General features: G+C 38.1%; 1 protein-coding gene across 6 annotated transcripts in view; it reads left to right on the forward strand.

The window, feature by feature from the left end:
- The window catches only part of DMD (dystrophin), a 3,436,004-nt gene that overhangs the window by 2,823,945 nt on the left and 592,081 nt on the right, over positions 1-19,978 (forward strand). For all 6 annotated transcript variants that reach the window (XM_077482558.1, XM_077482560.1, XM_077482557.1 and 3 more), the window contains one exon: positions 13,963-14,041. In XM_077482558.1, coding sequence (XP_077338684.1) covers positions 13,963-14,041 — 79 coding nt within the window. The remainder of the gene's footprint in view (positions 1-13,962; positions 14,042-19,978) is intronic.

Genomic DNA, 19,978 nt, shown 5'->3' on the forward strand with positions numbered 1-19,978 from the left:
TCAGTGCTAATTTTGGAATATAAGCAGTTATAGTGAGGCCACTTTTTTTTTACTTTTTTTAATAAATAGCGTATGTACTACTACATTTTAAGTATTTTGCTACCAGTACTACCTACCCACCTTGGTAAATATATTAGTTTGTGCAGTGCCGCAGGAGATAATGGTGCTATATAAATGAAAAATACATGTACATCCTCTTGATAAAGTCCATGTGATGAAACATGTTGAGGAAGTGAAATTGCGCTTCAGATGCCAGAACCAAAGCACAGAAGTGCGGAATCCTCCATATTTATTTTTGACAACTAATTTTGGTGACATAGTGATTTGAATTAGACCTATGTATGGACAATTTTAAGTAAGGGACTTATCCAGGAGATTGGTGGAAGTCTAGAGCAGACTCCTAGAAAGGAGGGGCACTTCTGCATAACATATCCTGTCTTACTTAACCCATTACCATCAAAGGGTCTTATCAGCTGGTGAGAGTCCATTTTAAATTACGTTTTCTGCACGGTGGTGAATTAGTGGTGGGAACTTCATCATTTTGCCGTGGACATTTATTATTGCATTTATTTGCACAAGTTTGTATACACAAGCCCTTTTTTTTTAGTTTGCACAAATATATTCTTTCACGTGTTTATTAATGATATGGATTAATTAGATTAGTTACATTGGTTTTGTAGCATTGGTATTGTGTATTGGTGAATCCCAGGTTATCAACAGAATTATTGTCCCAATTGGAATATTTCTCTTTAAAATTTGGGATTATCTTTAAGTTTTGGTGATAATGGTAAACAGAACAAATAGACACAGGGACACATACAGCAATAAAATCCTGACAGGTGTTCTAATCCATCTCCACTCTATTCAAAACAAAAAAAGTTGTGCCTTTAGTTATACTTTGAAATAGAGAGATCAATAAAATAGATATGATCTGCTAGTTAAAAATATATGTAGCATACAGTATATAGCTGTTCTGTTTCTGCAATCAAAACACTGATCTATTTGTGGTGAAATAGCTTAAATTACAGTCTCAGCAGCTTGGAAGACAGTGGCTTGATCCAAATGACATGATGCTAATCTTAGAAAGCTTAAATCCAAAAACTTGTACAGCTCATAACAGATGAACATCAGATAGGTCAAAAATCATAGTGTGTCTAGCTCAGCCTTTCTCAACCTTTTCAACACAGAGGAACCCTTGAAATAGTTCTGCAGTCTCGGGGAACCCCTGCTAAAAATTAGAAATCTACAACTCATGATGGTCAGTGGGAAGAAGGGTCCTTACACTTGTGGTCATTGGGAAGAATTACCTCCTTACAGATAACTAAAAAGATCGATGTGGGAACTTATCTTATCTGAGAGGCAGAAATGGCCCAATACTGAAGGAACCCCTAACAACCTCTGGAGGAACCCTAAGGTTCCACAGAACCCTGGTTGAGAATCACTGGTCTAGCTCAAGAAGAATACAGTACATGTGGTGAATGGAGAATAAAGTATGAAAAAGAAGGGGGAAACTAACTGCATAGAGCACCCCCTAGCTACAGAGTGGGGTAGAAACAAGTTATTTTGAAGGCAAACAAGCAAAAATGCATATATACCATAATAATAGTAGCTGACAGCAAATAACACAAGACAAAATCCTCTTATGCCGTGTACACACAATCCAAATTTTGGTCAGAAAAAACTCTGATGGTTTTCCCTATGGAATTCCGACGGGATTTCGCTCAAGCTATCTTGCATACACACGGTCACACCAAATTCTGACCGTCAAGAACACAGTGACATACAACATGTACAACGGGACTAGAAAAAGAAAGTTCAATACCCAGTAGCCAATAGCTTCCATCTCGTGGTTGAATCTGAGCATGCGTGAGTTTTTGCGCATCGGAATTGCATATACACTATCGTAATTTCCATCGGAAAAATTTAGACCATGCGCTCAAATTTTTGCTGGTGGGAATTCGGCAAGCTAAATTCCGAAGGAACATACACACGGTCACATTTTCCGATGAAATGCTCTCATCAGTCTTTTGCTGGCCGAAATTCCGATTGTGCGTACGCGGCATGAGGGTTGTCGTGTTGATAGTTTTGGCACATATGTACGTTAGAGATAATTGTTTTGCTAAGATCTTGATAAATATACTTTGCAGTTACTAACGAATTGGCACATAGTCAAGCCCAGTATCTTCATGAAGTCATTTTAATTAAGGTGGGTATTAGTAGTCATTGTGCACAGCGAGAATATGAATTAAATCAAATTTCATAAATGTCATTAAAAGTTAAACTGGCAAAACCAGAAACTTGAACTTGCCTGCTTGGAAAGACAAAATACAACAGGGAATCCAATGTCCTGACATTCTTGTGCTGTTGTTGTAGAAGGAATGTTCAATGTGATAGTTAGCATAAAGGAAATGATTCAGAAAGAAGAATAACCCTACAGCCTTTGAATCATTACAGGGTGATAAGCTAGTTCAACTGTAAGATATTTATTTGCTTTCTCTGACACAAATTTGGATAACCTACCAGTGACTGCATTGATTCAGTAAAATTCAACCATGAAAAGCTAATCTTGTCTAGAAAAAAGAATTAATACCAATTAAAGCTGCACTATTTTATGCAAGCAGATCTTTTTACAATAAAATGTTCTAATTTAAGTTGCTTAAATGCTATACTGGTTGTTATGCAACCAACACAGAAGTTGTTGTTGTGATACCATTTGACTGCCAAAGATTTTTATATTTTTTGTGCCTTCCATACAAAGACAGATAATTGTATCCTTTAACCCTTTAACCACAGCCATACACACAGATATGGCAACAGGTTGGTGGATTTTACACCAATCTGCTACATATAAGCGTACAGTTAGCATTTTTTTTTTGTGCTGGAAGCACACCCACTTCCCCCCCCCCCCCCGCCCCACGTGATGACCACATATTTAGCTCCCAGTCACTGTATATAATGGAGACAGTGGGATAGGCTCCTGTTAGCATCATCAAACATAAAGGGTCGACTCCCACTCACTGGATGGGGTTAAACATATATAGGCACTATCTATGCCATATGTCTCTGGGTAATTTTACAATATTTTAAAGTAGAGATGGTTTGTTTTTTAGAGGCTTTAAAGCAAACCTGTCAAAAAACAAAACCCAACCCCTTCACTTTGTCATTGGAACCTTCTTACTTTTAATATTGCCGAGTTTGTGGGGTAGCAGCCGAGATCTGTGAATATCAATTCAGAAGCCATAATGGTAAGTATAGGCACCAGACTAGATTAGGGTGAGGTGGACTTTATTTCTGCCAAGTGTATTATAACTTGGTTATTTTCAAAGCCAGTTTAAAACATTAGATATTGATTCAGAAACGTCTTTGTTATTATTTATTACAATGTTAGGCTTATATTGTTTTTTTCGGGATAAACAAGGCTTTGTTTTTGTGATAGTGTATTCAAATATTTTAAAAGTTCTTGCAAATTAAAAACATGTTTTTTAATTTTGCATTTGTGCTTCTTGAATGGTTATGCTAGAAGTAAAATGAACCAACAAAGGGAACAAAAAATATACAGTATTTTTGTATAAAAAGGAAAAACAGTTTTATAAAAAAAAATGATGAAAAACAGCTCAGGAGAGCTTGGAAAGGAAAAGGTTAATTAGGGCCAATCAAGGATAACAGGGAGAGCAAAGGCTTTTCATTAGAAACAAATATACTGTATATTTTATTTAGCTGCTCTAAAAGCTCAAGCCAGCTACAATATATCAACACTTGTTGGAGAAGTCCAGCCTGTTAAAATGAAAATAAAAATGCCGCAATGACTAGTATGTGTAGGAGTGGAGGGGGTAGGAAAGAGTTAAAAAAGAAGTGTGTCACTGCAACAGAATGAATGGATCAGTGGCTGCAGCCGATGACCCATTCATTCTGTGCTAATTCATAGGTACTGATCTCTCTTCTTCCGCTGTTGTAAGTGGAAGGGGAGGGATCAGCACTCTAAATGGCACCATGTAAACACTGTAATGACTAACAGAGACTGCATGGTGCCCAGCTACTGGTATTGGCTGGGAACAGTTTTTCTGCGTCCCCAGCTGCCTAATGACAATTTGGAACACAGCAATTACCTGGCGGATCAGCCGCCCCATGGCTATTTATCCAGTGCTATTTAGAAACAGCACTGGGTAAAAAGAGGGCCATTGATCTACCACTGAAAAGCATACCACAGTACATAGTGTAAGTGGTTAAGGTCTCCCCAAAAGTTAGGGCATTTCTCATGATTGACTTTATGTTTTAAAGGACATTCTGTTTTCATTAGGAAAAGGAAAATTTAACAAATATGCTACAGGATCGACCACCTAATGTCTCTGCACTTCAATGCAGTCAAGTTGGAGTCAAGTTCCCGCTGCTGATTTGGCTTCAATCAGAAGTGCTAAATATACTTCAAAACACTCAGTCAGTGCATATTCAAAAGTGTCTGTAACTACCATTCTGGCTAAACTGCTATGTTTTGATTACTTTCTGGTTACCAATCAGGCTTCCCTTGAACTTTTGCTTAAGTCTGCCCTTGCTTCCAGCCTTTTTACCAGTGGTGGCCTGTCCATAAGGGCCGCCGCCCCCCTAGTTTGCATGCGGGGCACCAGACTAATAGTTCTTTATGAGGTCTGTCATTTTTTTACAAGCCTGTGATTGAAGCCTGAGGCTCTAATTGTGCTCCGAACCCTCCTACTTGTGATACAAGTGAATCAATATTAGCCATCGGTTTCCCGCTTCTCCTCCCAGCCAATCTGGACAGGAGGTGGATCTAAAGAAGACCAGGTTAGCTGGGGGGGAGCTGGGGAAGCTGTGGCTGTGGCTGTGACTACTGGAGGGCTTAATTTATGGGGTAAGTGTGGACATGACAAAAATCAACATTCCGTTTGAGGGTATATATTTCACTGTGGCCTAGCATGCTCTACAATCATTTTCTGTGTAGTATTTGGTTGCTTTCTCTTATTAGTGAGAAATGACATAGTTAAATAGTAGGTGAGGTTGAAAAAAGACACAAGTCCATCAAGTCCAACCTATGTGTGTGATTATATGTATTACTAGTGTTATAATGTTATACTAGTGTTATACTAATAATAATGTATTATTAGCATTATATTGTTTATCCGTGTATGTTGCGGTCATTCAGGTGCTTATCTAATAGTTTTTTTTTAACTATCTATGCCCCCTGCTGAAACCACCACCTGTGGTAGGGAATTCCACATTCTTGCTGCTCTTACAGTAAAGAACCCTCTACGCAGTTTAAGGTTAAACCTCCTTTCTTCTAATTTTAGTAAGTAGCCACATGTCTTATCAAACAACCTTCCGCAAAAAAGTTGTATCCCTATTGTGGAGTCACCAGTATGGTATTTGTAAATTGAAATCATATCCCCTCTCAAGCTCTCTTCTCCAGTAAGAATAAGCTCAGTGCTTGCAACCTTTCTTCATAACTAATATCCTCCAGACCCTTTCTTAGCTTTGTTGCCCTTCTTTGTACCTGCTCCATTTCCAGTACATCCTTCCTGAGGACCGGTGCCCAGAACTGGAAAGCATACTCCAGGTGAGGCCAGACCAAAGTCTTGCAGAGTGGGAGAATTATAGATTTATCCCTGGAGTTAATCCCCTTTTTAATGCATGGCAATATTCTGTTTGCTTTGTTAGCAGCATGTCATTGCTGAGCCTATCATCTACTAGGACCCCCAGGTCATTTTTCCATTCTAGATTCCCCCCAGAGGCTCACCCCTAGTGAGTAGATTGCATTCATATTTTTGCCACCAAATGCATTATTTTACATTTTTGTACAGTAAAGCTTATTTGCCATGTAGTTGCCCATCCCATTAATTTGTTCAGATCGTCTTGCAAGGTGTCCACATCCTGCAGAGACGTTATTGCCCTGCTTAGCTTAGTGTCGTCTGCAAATACAGAGATAGAATTGTTTACCCCATCCTCCAGGTCTTTTATGAACAAATTAAACAGGATTGGTCCCATCACAGAACCCCTGGGGATCCCACTTCCTACCCCTGATCATTCCCCATTTATCACCACCCTCTGAACTCAGATTACTTTGTACAGTAAAAGTTTATTGGGGAACTGTGTCAAATGCTTTTGCAAAATCCAGATACACCACGTCTCTAGATAGCAGCTCACCTCCTCATAGAATGTTAATAGATTGGTTTGGCAAGAACGATTCTACATGAATCCATGCTGATTACTGCTAATGATACAGTTTTCTTTACTAAAATTGTGTATATACTCCCTTATCATCCCCTCCAACAGCTTGCATACTATTGATGTTAGACTAACTTGTCTGTAATTCCCAAGGATGTATTTTGGCCCTTTTTTAAATATTGGTGCTACATTGGTTTTTCTCCAATCAGCTGGTACCATTCCAGTCTGTAGACTGTAGAATGTAGACTGTTTTTACTGACAGTAGAGTGTCAGTAAAAATTAGCAACAATGGTACAATGAACAATGGCAATTACTTGACTGAGTTCCCTAAGTACCCTTGGGTGCAAACCACCTGGTCCTGGTGATTTATTAATGCTAAATTTCCCAAGTCTATTTCTAATTCTGTCCTCTGTTAGCCACGAGGGTGCTTCCTGTGATGTGTCATGAGGACAAACACTGCAGTTTTAGTTACTGAACCAGCCCCTCATGAAGACAGAGGAGAAGAATAAATTCAATAACTTTTCCATCTCCCCATCCTTTGTAACCAGATGTCCTTGCTCATTCTTTATAGGGCCAATATGATCTGTCCTCCCTTTTTCACTGTTTATATACTTAAATAATTTCTTGTTTTTTTTTGGCCTCCTCCGCTATGTGTCTTTCGTGTTCTATCTTAGCTGCTTTCTTTATTGAACATATCTTTATTGCACATAACTTTATTGCATATAGCTGCTATCTTTATTGCACATAACATATCTTGTTGCATTCTTTGTAATGTCTGAATACTTATGATGATCTCTCAGCCTTGTATTTTTTGAAAGTCTTCGCCTTTGCTTTTATATCCATTTTTACATTGGAATTAAGTCATCCAGGACTTTTGGCTAATGCCCTTATTTAATATGTTCTTAAAGCAAACCCATCTCTCCTCTGTGTTTTTTGTTTCTAAGATTTTATCCCAATTTAGATCTTTTAGCAAGGTTCGTAGTTTAGGGAAGTTGGCTCTTTTGAAATTCAGTGTCTTTGTGTTCCCCTTGTGTTTCCTATTTGTGTGATTTATACTGAAGCCAATTGAACTGTGATCGCTGTTTTCTAAATTGCCCTATATTTCCACATCCGTGATCAGGTCTGTATTGTTGGTAATCAGTAGCTCTAGTAACGCTTTGTTTTTAGTTGGTGCGCCTACAATTTGACGAATGAAATTGTCCTGCAAGATATTTAGGAATTGGCAAGCCTTAGATGAATGCATGGTTCCCCCATTATGATAACACTTCCCATCCTTGCTGCTAATCCAAATTGTGATCGGAGATCTGTCTCCCCCTCCTCCCTCCGGTTAGGGAGCCTAAAGCATATGCCCAGTATTATTTTCCCCTTAGCTTCATCCCTTTGGAGCTCTACCCATAAGGATTGCACCTCCTCCCTAGCTCCCTTATTGATGTCATCTCTCACATTCATTTGTATTATTCTTGATATATAGGCATACCCCTCCCCCTTTTTTACCCTCTCTATTCCCTGCGGGAATACCCTTGAATGGTTGCCAACCAATCATGAGAACTGATGAACCAGGTCTCTGAAATTCACACAAAATCGAAATCCTCCTCATTCAACAGTATCTCTAGTGCACCTATCTTATCCGCCAGGCTCCTGACATTGGTGAACATGCCACGTAGTTTAGACAGGTCACATACTGTTCTCTTACTGGGTGTTCTGAGATTGCAAATAGAACTTGTTACTATACTTAACTTGGGTTTATGTGCTTTAGTCAACCTACCACTAATGCCCACAATACTTCCCCTTGGAATATGTTCATTGCTGACTATCTCTACCTCTGGACCCTCCCCCGTTGCCTAGTTTAAAAACCCCTCTAACTTTTTGCCCATCTTCACTCCCAGCAGATCTGCACCCTCCTCATTTAGGTGCAGTCTGTTCCTTCTATAGAACTGGTGACCAAATAATGAGAAGTCAGACCAGTTCTCAAGGAACCCAAACCCCTCCTTACTACACCAGTTCCTCAGTCTCTCTTTACTTCCTTAATCTCCCTCTGCCCTTCTGGTGTAGCTCAAGGTACCCGTAGTATTCCTGAGAATATTACCTTGGAGGTCCTTTTCCTCAATTTAGTACCTAAGTCCCAAAAATCGTTCTTTAGGGTAAATTAAAACAAATGAGTTATTGATTTTTTTTTAAAGAGAGATATACAGTATCTCACAAAAGTGAGTACACCCCTCACATTTTTGTAAATATTTTATTATATTTTTTTCATGTGACAACACTGAAGAAATTACACTTTGCTGCAATGTAAAATAGTAAGTGTACAGCTTGTATAACACTGTAAATTTGCTGTCCAAACCGCTGGCAACAAAAGTGAGTATGCCCAGTCAAAATGTCCAAATCAGACCCAAAGTGTCAATATTTTGTGTGACCACAATTATTTTCCAGCACTACCTTAACCCTCTTGGGCATGGAGTTCACCAGTTGATGACATCACAGAGCTAGTGGATATTAGAGACCTTGCGCTCCTCCACCTTCCATTTGAGGATGTCCCATAGATAATCAATAGACATGCTTGGCCAGTCCATCACCTTTATACTCAGCTTCTTTAGCAAGGCAGTGGTCATCTTTGAGGTGTTGTTGGGGTCGTTATCATGTTGGGATACTGCCCTGGGCCAGTCTCTGAAGGTTGGGTATCATACTATGCTTCAGTATGTCATAGTACATGTTGGCATTCATGGTTCCCTCAATGAACTGTAGCTCCCCAGTGCCAGTAGCACTCATGAAGCCCCAGACCATGACACTCCCACCACCATGCTTGACTGTAGGCAAGACACACTTGTCTTTGTACTCCTCATCTGGTTGGCGCCACACACGCTTGATACCATCTGTACCAAATATGTTTATCTTGGTCTTAACAGACCACAGGACATGGTTCCAGTAATCCATGTCCTTAGTCTGCTTGTATTTGTCTTCAGCAAACTATATGCAGGCTTTCTTGTGCATAATCTTTAGAAAAGGCTTCCTTCTGGGATGACATCTATGCAGACCAATTTTATGCAGTGTGTGGCGTATAGTCTGAGCAATGAGAGGCGGACCCCCCACCCCTTCAACCTCTGCAGCAATGCTGGCAGCACTCATAAGTCTATTTCCCAAAAACGACCTCTGGATATGATTCTTTTCTCCAACTTCTTTGGTCGACCATGGCAAGGCCTATTTTAAGTTGAACCTGTTCTTTTAAACCGCTGTATGGTCTTGACCACCGTGCTTTATGTAGAGCAACAATTTTTTTTAAGATCCTCAGAGAGTTCTTTGCCATGAGGTGCCATGTTGAACTTCCAATGACCAGTATGAGACAGTGAGAGTGATAACACCAAATTGAACACACCTGCTCCCTGCTCCCTATTCGGGGAGGCTGAACCATTCTGCCTAGCAACAAGTGACACTGATCTCTGCTCCATGTGATTGGAGCAGAGATCAGTGTTCACTAACACAAAGCCCACAGTTAGTAACACACCCCTAGGAACACTTAACCCCTACACTGCCACCCCCTGGTTAACCCCTTCACTGCCAGTGTCATTTACACAGGCATCAGTGCATTTGTATAGCAATGATTGTTGTATAAATGACAATGGTCCCAAAAATGTGTCAAAAATGTCCGATGTGTCTGCCATAATGTCGCAGTCACAATAAAAATCGCTGATCGCCGACATTACTAGTAAAAAAAAAAAAAATATTAATAAAAATGCCATAAACTATCCCCTATTTTGTAAACGCTTTACCAAAAATATGTAGAAGAATACGTATCGGCCTAAACTGAGGGAAAAAACAGTTTTTTTATATATGTTTGAGGGATATTTATTATAACAAAAAGTAAAAAATAATGTGTTTTTTTCAAAATTGTCGCTCTATTTTTGTTTATAGCGCAAAAAAAAACCACAGGGGTGATCAAATACCACCAAAAGAAAGCTCTATTAGTGGGAAAAAAAGGACGTCAATTTTGTTTGGGAGCCACGTCGCATGACCGCGCAATTGCCAGTTAAAGCGACGCAGTGCCGAATCGCAAAAAGTGGTCTGGTCTTAAGCCAGCAAAATGGTCCACTCTGAAAGTGGTTAAAGCGATTTTTACTTTTAGAACCAATTTAAAAGACTACATGAAGCAATAACATTGTTATTCAGTATTGCAGTTATGATCAGCCTTAAAAATAGGGGACAAATTATCCTAGAGCGCCACTTGGCTGGGCATAGATACAGTACATTTTTTAAAATAGGTTTTAGTCTTGAATTAAGTAAACTTTTCTGACACCTCCCCCCCCCCCACTTGGACACATTTATATTTTTTGGGGGAGCTGGTACCTGATTTTGACAGGTACCCTCTCCCACTCCCACTTGGATCACCTAGGTCCCCTTCTTTGCAGCCTTCTGGGACAGTTCACAGGTTCAAAGGCTGTTGGACCATTCACAAAGTGCAGTATGAAACTGCAGAAGACAGACTTATGGTTTCAATTGACTGCGAGGTATACTGATCAGTGAGCTTGTAGTCTGCTCACATTTCCTACAACTCTGGGACTGACAGCCCTACAGAGGTACAGGCACAGAGTTGTAGAGAGTGTCTGCAGGAGCCTAACAATGCATCTTTTATCAACTGATTGCAGGTACAGTGCTCTGCGGGCTCCTGTGATAGAAATATTAAATACCAATTTTTTCTACCTGCAAAAATATGTACATTTATTACTTTTTCATAAAGATAAACTTAGCCTTTAAAACAGGATAATTTTCACTATTGATAAGCTACAAATCATCTTGTAGTAGGGAAGTTTAAAGGTGAAAAATATATGCATTCTCGTAATACATACTTAGCCAGCCTTGATGTACCATAATACTGTTAATATTTGCTTGAATCTAATGCTCCATTTACAAGAAAACTTTACACGGCACTCTGCAAATTGTGCAGAGATCTTTTTATATATTTATTTAATTTAATTGTTGTAGATTTATCGATTGCTTCTTTTTCCAAGCAAATGGTAGATTTAATTGTTTGTGCTAGAGAAATACAATAAATATAATTTACTTTGCAGTGAACAGGTCCTATTGTTGTCCCTTGCACCTTTCCAAATAAATACTCCAGGAACAGAAAAACAAGCTCTACCATAATTTACAAAATAATTATGCATTAGTTGTAAACATTTATTGCACATAGATTTTTATGTATTTCTCAAATCAGAGAGGATAAGTACATGACCAAATGTATTCCTCAGTCACATCTATTATTATCTATTATTATTTGAACTTCGCAATTGCATTGTTAAAGTGTCTTTGTGTCAGCTTTTTATTCCATTTGGATTTTATGTTGATGCAAGCACATTTTGTTTGTTTTCGCTGTTGTTTTGCATTTATTTTTTTGCTATATTGAGTATTCAGGCACTAAACTTTAATCTTAAGCTGTACAAATCATTATACTATTAGTTTGTATGTATTTTCTATTTGGTCTTTACTGTGAAATGACCAAAGGATCCATGAACAGACTTACCTTTAACCAATGTTAAGAATTTATTTTCTCCAGGCTGATAGTTGCCCTCCATCCAATGTTAAGAAAGCCTTACCAAAAAACAAGTTTAAAAAAAAAAAAAGAAAGCCTTACCGATAGAGCAATTTATTAGCGCTTGGCAAAACTGCTCATTACTGGAAGGTTTTGAGTTTGAGGAGGAGATTTATCAAACCAGACTATGATCGGTTTACCATGGAAAGGGGGCATATTAGTTGGCCAGGGGCACACTTAGAGGTGATATTTAAAAAAATGTATTACCAATTACCAGGAGTAAGAGGGGATACAAGAAGTGTGATTCTCAATTGGTTTCTTTTGTGACCGGTTACATGGAGTTTAAAACAGTTGTAAAGCTTCTTTTTTTTTTGAAAATAATAAAAAATGTATACACACCTGCTCTGTGCAATGATTTTGCACAGAGTGGCCCTGAACCTATTCTTCTGGGATCCCCCACCGGTGACCTTGGCTCTTCCTCTTCTCCGACACACACAACACGGCTTCACATCTCCCCCACCCCCTTCACACAGAATTTTAAAAGCAGTAGCCAATGGCTCCCACTGCTTCAGAGTCTTCTGTGAAAAGAGCTGCTGCAGAGGGGCACAGTGTTAAATCGAGATTGGGATCAGGCAAGTTTTTAAGGGGTGTTTAGGGGGGACTGGGGGGAACAGTCATGCAGAGAATGCATTAAGGTAAAAAAATATATATTTTGCCTTTATAACCACTTTAATGAGGTTAAACGTATTATACACAGGTATTTATTCATACTACAAAGTGATACTGAGTTAAAGTAAATACTGTCCTTAGGGGTTTGATTTGTGGCCAAGAAAGTATCCACAGTTTGCTATTTCCTAGTTAGTGTCAGTCCAACAGAAGTCAATGTGCATGGCTGTACACTGTGGGCATGTTCAGGTGCGGGTCTGCTAATTTTTGGAATTATCTCTATTTGGAGGATGCCCACATTCTGTAATCATCGGTGAATGGTCTCTCATTTAGGATTGCACAGTTGGTGAATTGTCACACAAGGTATGCAATCTACTGTATGTTATTTCTTGTGTACTCTGGAGCAAAAAATATGTTGGCAGAATTACAAGACAGTTATGTGACTGTTTCAGGGACCATGTGTCTAATATTGGACCATACAAATACCAACATAACATGCCACTTCATGGATCATCACGGTTCTAGCGCTATTTGCCCTAAGGTACAAATTAAAGAAAAGATCCCTAACCCCATTAGAGGAGGTAATGGGTTTTCATTATTAAGTAGAAAAGTAGTATATTGGATCTTTACTCTAAGAATCAGAATTCCAAAAGGAATGTATTTTGAATGGGATGTTACCTACTATTATTAACAGATATAATAAAATATTTTCTATCTTTTTTAAGCATTCCTTGCTCCATTATCTTATTTTTCCTAAGCTTTTTTCCTCTTTCTATTCTCACCCCCTTTTCCCTCTTATGTCCGTTCTCTTTTTCCATGATTTGTTAATGTAAAGAAGAAGAATGCAAAATGTTCATGTTTGACTAGGGTACCCTTATAATATGCTGTTTATTATTTTTGCTGTTAAGCCTGTATAAACGAATGTATTAAAAAAGCAAATATAGAAACTATAGGTGCATATAGATGATGCATGTTTAAAAGAAGAAACAACAAATTAGCAATAATCCTTTAACATTCTGCATATACTAGAATGAAAACAGCTAATTTGATGTTATATTTGATGATATCATTAAGCACAGCTTTTTTTTTTTGCTCAGTTCTCAAACAAGCCTCTAGGTGTAGGCTTATTTTTACATTAGTCTATTAGTAACATTCCTTTGCATGCAATGTCTCATGACCTCTGAAATGTCTTTCATGCCTCTTATTTTTTATACTCTGGTGATTTACAAATAAAAAAGAATGATAGCAATATAGGTTTGTACAATAGGAACACATGTTTGAAAATTAGCTGACTATGCAAGATGGTACCTTTGCCACTTAATGCTGTAGCCTTAGGTCGTAAAGGAATGACATATGGTTTCCCATTTTATGGCTTATAGTAAGATAATTTGTTTTCCAGTGTTTTGAAGTGTCCCAGTTTTAAACAGGGAAATGTTTCTCAAACAATATAAAAATAAAACAGGCATTTAGAGTTTTACAGCCCTGACACAGCATTTCATTGCCTGAAACCCTAAGGTTTGCAGAACAATAATATCCTGCCTTCCTAATTGCTGCTCATCATCGTGTGTTGAAATAATCTTTTCTTTTTCTCTCCCTCTAAGGTGTCCATTGATGAGCGCATCAGACAATTACATGAAGCCCACAGGGATTTTGGCCCCACGTCTCAGCACTTCCTATCCAGTAAGCATTTTAACTTCTGTTAATTAACCTGCATGCTTTATGGTTTACTCAACCTTCCCAGTTCACAAGATGAAATCCCATACATCACATTATTACCTTCCCGGTGATAATATTGAGTCTGTACTTTTCATAGAAAAAAAACGACGATCAGTACTAACTAAAGGGGAGCTCTTAAATGTTTGCCTCAAAATATTCAGAGTACTAGTCTGAGATGTATCAATGTCATTGAATCCAACTATATGTTCAAAATGTTGTTCTCCCTGAGGATTTCGATTGAAAAGGAGTGCTTGGCTGCATCTCACACTTTTCTACTGTCAAAGACTTCAGTGTCTCATGTGTCTGCCAGTAAACAGTAAGTTCAGAATGAACATGTAATTTAATTTAAAAAAAGCACATTTTCATCATTCTGATGGATTATAGAGACAAATAGGACTTCCAAAGATATCGTTAATTCTGTGTTTTATAATGACTAAAATATTAGTAAGCAAATCCACACAAACCATGATTCATTCCCAGATCTTTTTCATTTGTCACTATGTGCTACTGTGTATAATGTTATGTCAATATTCTACCCTCTGAAGTGTTTATAGTCAACAGTTGCAGTATACTGATCGGGTTCCAGAGAGACTCTAACAAAGACGATTAAGATTAAAAAGGGCTTACTAATGGCCATGATCTATCCCATCCATCAAATCTGTCCATTATGGTCTGGTCAAAAGATCATATTGAGTACTTGCATTTTACTCCAACCTGTTTTGAAATCTAGCCCCATATCTTTTCTAAACAAGAAGACTTGACAGAATTTATAATGACTCCCATCTAGATCTAAAACGGTTTTGTAAGCACTTCCAGAAGCTGATTTAAAGGAGAAGTACAGCCAAAGCTTGTTTGGCTGTACTTCTCCTGTGGATCCCAGGCGTGCACATCGTTCTGCACTCCTGTGGCCCATTTTCAGCAGACAGCTGGCTGAAGCTGATGTCACAGAGCCGATCCAGGGTTGGGCAAGATCGTGACAATGGAGTCGGGATTTGCCCACATGCCTGGAGCAGCACCCGGCTCGGCATCTCAGCAAGCCGCTGAGAGCCTGAGCTTGATGCTCCGGCCCCATCCCCAGCCCAGCACTCTTGGGAGTGCGGGGGCAGAGCAGAGAGCTACTGGCAGTCAGCAGCTCTCTGCTCAGGGAGCTGTGAGAACCCAGCAAACGGCGCTGTTCGATCACTGGGTTCTCAGTGTTGGAGGTGTCAGGGGACAGATGTAGCATTGGACTGATGCTGCGTCCACCTAGGTAAGTATGAATCTTAAAAAAGAAAAAAAAACATACATCTGTTTTAATCACATTAGGAGTGTCTCCCTACACTGTGCACTTCCCCACCCTTTTCAAAGTTAAGAGTCCTTTCACACTGAGGCAGTTTTCAGACATTTTAGTGCTAAAAACATCACATGTAAAGCACCTGAAAACTGCCTCCCATGCCGCCAGAGAGTGATTTCTCACTGGGGAGGTGAGCTTGCTGGACGTAATAAAAGGTCCTGCAAGCAGCATCTTTGGGGCGGTTTGGGAGCACTGTATACAGCTCTCCCAAAACTAAATGAATGGGCAGCACTTCTGAAGCACCTGAAAAGTGATACGGAAGCACCACAACACGGGCGTTTTAAACCCCTTCTTGGAGGTTAAAAGCGCACCGCTAATGCCTGTAAAGCACTGCTTAAACGGTGGTAAAGCACCGCTAAAATGAGCATTGCTTTACCACTAACACACGGATGGCTCCAGTGTAATAAGGGTCTAACAGACTGGCTTCAGACCACATTGTCCACTGATAACTCTTTTCCTGTGAACACTAGAAATTCAAAGAAGCAGCACTGAGACAGTAGAAGCCAGCAGAATTGAAAGTTGAAAACTGCCAGTGCTGGAGTAAGACTTTTAACAAATAGTTCACTGGGAAATGTGTATTTTATTGTGCTAAAAATGCAGAGTTTTTAATACTACTTTAAGCTTTAAGGGAAAATAAATATTAAGATGTTACAGATTCTTAATCTTACTTAGAAAAATGACCATTATCTCACTGGTTGCTACCACCTTTTTTATTCACAAAGCTTTTTATTCCTTTTTAGAGCAGAAGCAATTGATATTTATTTCCAATGTATGAAATACTTTTCTGTGTTTTGAAAGTCATGAGTTTGTGTATTTCTTCATGTTTCATTGCTGCAGATAAATAATACATGCCGTAGCTGTATCGGAAATAAGTGGCTACTTTTTTCTGCATAAATGTTCATTAAAATATTTATTGTCTACACCATCTGGAAAATCAGGAGTGCATTTTATTACAAATTTGTAATTTTTACCTGTATCCTTGTCAATTGGATCTCTATATGTTGATTTGATCCATAATTAAATGTTTCTTTCTCATCTTAATACCATTATAGAAAAGTGTCAATTTAATCCTGGCATTATTACTAAATCTGTTATTAATTTAGGTGACCAGCCATGCTAATTGTTTTAACCTTCAGTTTTTGTGCCCTTGGTTCACCTCATTAAATTTTAGATGAACCTTCTCTTCTCCAGCTGTCAATAGTTTATTTAGCTTTGCTACCTGAACACCGTACTACAGTGTTCTTGGCACTGCTGATCTGCAAAACTTTTTTTCTACCCTTAGCACAATTATAAAAAATGGGGTCACTGACAAAACAGAAAAAGTGCATTGCAGCACAATTGTAAAGAAGTAAATGTTATAACGGTTATTTTTCTATCTAAGTGCATTCTTTTTGATAATCTTAGCATATATTTATTAATCCATTGTTATCTAGTGAAGCATTATTTATGCTCTCACTTTCATACAAAATAACCCATGAGAATAAAGGAACTTTGGGCTATTATTAATATTTGACTGCCAAATTCCAATATACAGTATAGTTCATTTTTCTAATCTAAAGGTAGACATAAACTACAGGGGGGTCTTGGGGCCAATTACCATTGCTTACCATTGCTGTGCACATGTACTTACCCTATTATGAAGCTACAAGGTGTGGTGTTGTTGCAAATAACCTCCACCTTAAAGCTGAACTCCAGCCAAACAGGAAAATGCACAGCTTAATAACATATATAGGAGCTGTTTTATCTGCCAATTGATTTATTTTTATATTTATTCAGTTCTGAGATTTATGCAACTCTGCAACACAGCTTTTTCTCTGCTCAGAAACAGTTACAGATCTTATCCCTTGTCAGGTCTGTGACTGGGCAGTGAAAGGAAAAGCAGCATATCTCTTATCTTCCTGTACTGCACTGCAGCACAACTAATTGTCTTCCTGTATTGTTTCTCCTTCCCGTAATCTGACCTCTGATGTACAGGGACCTCAAATGTTGTTACCAAGTTACATTGTGGTACTTACTCTGCTTGCATTTAAAAAATATAATTAACAAAGTGTTAATAATATAGCTGCATTAAATTATGCTTTTTTGGCCTGGAGTTCAGCTTGCTAGGGGCCTACAGCCTACAATACATGTATAACATTTCCTTAGATGCATCACCCAACCTTAAATCCATGTATTACCATGTGCCGCAACATATTTAATTATTCATATGCCACACAATTATTTCTCTGACATTGTCCATACTAATATACCCTCTATCTATAAACTTTCAAGAACCTCAGTTAGGTGAAAATGGGTAAATATAATGAGCAGTGAAGGAGGAGGCCAGCATATAGCCCTCTGGTGCAACTTGAAGGGCTCTTATATTTTCTGGAATCTCTGTATAACAGGCAGTACTGTATATCAACATTTGTATACTGCTCTATGTATACCACGGGCTGCCCCCATGATGTGTACCCAGTGAGAGCAAGAGATGTCTTACATTTCAGAATATAAAACCATTCATTAGTTAGAGTATGTATCTCTTTATATATGTATTAAGGAAGTTCCTATTAATCACTGTATGAGTTGATTATGTAGATCAGTGGTCATCAACCCTGTCCTCGGGGCCCACTAACAGGCCAGGTTTGAAAGATAACTGAAATACACCACAGGTGATATCATTTGCTGCTCAGTGATTGCAGTATTCTAGTCTGCATCTCCCCCAAGGTAATACATAAAACCTGGCCTGTTAGTGTGCCCTGAGGACAGGATTGATGATCACTGATGTAGATGTAAAGGAGATTAATCAGGCCCTAATGCTCTAATTTAATTAGTTCAATAAGATTGGACCATATACTCAAAATCAATCAAAAACAAGTTTGGAATAGCATATTAAGAACCAATCAACCCATTCCTATCCTATGTAATGAACTTCAGTGTGATGTACTGTAATCTACAAAAAAAAAGTTATTAAAAATGTATTTCTATAATGTACATGTACCATAGTACTTTATTTTTGGAACAAATTAAGCAATAAGCATTTGTAACTGTCATCTCTATGTACAATTCTATATTTTTGCTAAAATGGCACAAATTTGTAAAATTCTGTATGTTTTTACTAAACATTGCTTTCAGGTTTGTCCTGATTTAAAAAAAAAAATATATCATATATCACCCCTTACCCACAAAAATTAATAAAATTAACAATTGTTTAAGGAAACAGAATGAAAAGATTGTTCGATGTGTCATACACTTAATGGTTATATCAGTCCATCTACATTCCTACAATCAGATTTCATGTCCAGACTGATCAGACTAATTTTGATCAAATTGATTGGTTTTGCTTAAAATTGATCTACAACATAGTATTGTAGTATATTTTTGATAATTTATAGATTAGATCATATCATCCAATGATGTAAAGACTGTTATGCGTATGGCCACCATAAGAACAGCATAAAATGAGGCGCTTCCTTTACCTCTTGGCCTCTGTTACTTAGAAAACAGAACAATGATATAGAATGTGCATAAATACAGTAGAATATGCTTACAAACTGCTTGTATTTGGTTAAAGGGAAAATTTAATGATTCTGAGTAAATTTTATTTTATTTTTATGTTTGTAAATTGTCATTATATAAGTGCTCTTTTACATTCTATATACAATCTTTGTTTTACATATAAACATTTAATAGATGACAATGGATTCCTGGAGCTAAAGAGACAGCAAAACAGGTGTTGCTTGCTTTGAGGCTGTGGTTTGTCAGACTTAAAACTTCAGACTAAAGCCTGGTACAAACTATGAGTTTTTTTCCATTAAAAAAAAAACCTGTCAGCTTGCTCCAGTCGGAGCCACTGTTTTAACGATCCAACGTCAGTACTCACCCGCTGAGCTGTTGTAGTGCTAACAAGGGGATGGCCTCCCCACCAGAACACTCCAATCAGCACTCTCAGCCATAAATATATATATATAAAATATATAATATGTACAAATTATCACATTATTTTTTGAGCTTTTCCTTTTAAAGCATACACAGGTCCTCTCCATAAAGAGGACCTGTCATGCTTATTTCTATTAAAATGGATGTTTACATTCCTTGTAATAGGAATAAGCGTGATCAAAAACAAGAATGAAAGGGCCAGTATAAAAATAAAAAGTGAAATAAATAATAAATTGAAAATGTATTTTTAAATAATACATTGAAAAAAAAAGTGCCCCCATCCCTCCGTGCTCACGCTCAGAAACTAGAGCATAGATAAGTCATGCACGCATATGTAAACAGTATTCAAACCACACATGGGAGGTATCACCACTAGGCCTCCTGTAACTCTAAACAGGTAACCTGTAAAGGCATTTAAAGCATCACTTATGGAGATTTTTATGTACCATAGTTTGTCACCATTCCACAAGCATGCATAATTTGTAAAGCGTGAGATGTCGCTGTCGCACTTTGACTGACAATTGTGCAGTCTTGCTACACTGTATGCACGTGACATTTTTAGCATTTTTTTCACACAGATAGAGCTTTTTTTTTGGTGGTATTTAACCACTACTGGGGTTTTTATTTTTTGCTATTTTTTGCTAACAAAA

This window comes from Lithobates pipiens, unplaced genomic scaffold (assembly GCF_037356315.1).
Source record: "Lithobates pipiens isolate NorthernLeopardFrog02 unplaced genomic scaffold, aLitPip1_a1.2 Scaffold_16, whole genome shotgun sequence".
NCBI lineage: Eukaryota > Metazoa > Chordata > Amphibia > Anura > Ranidae > Lithobates > Lithobates pipiens.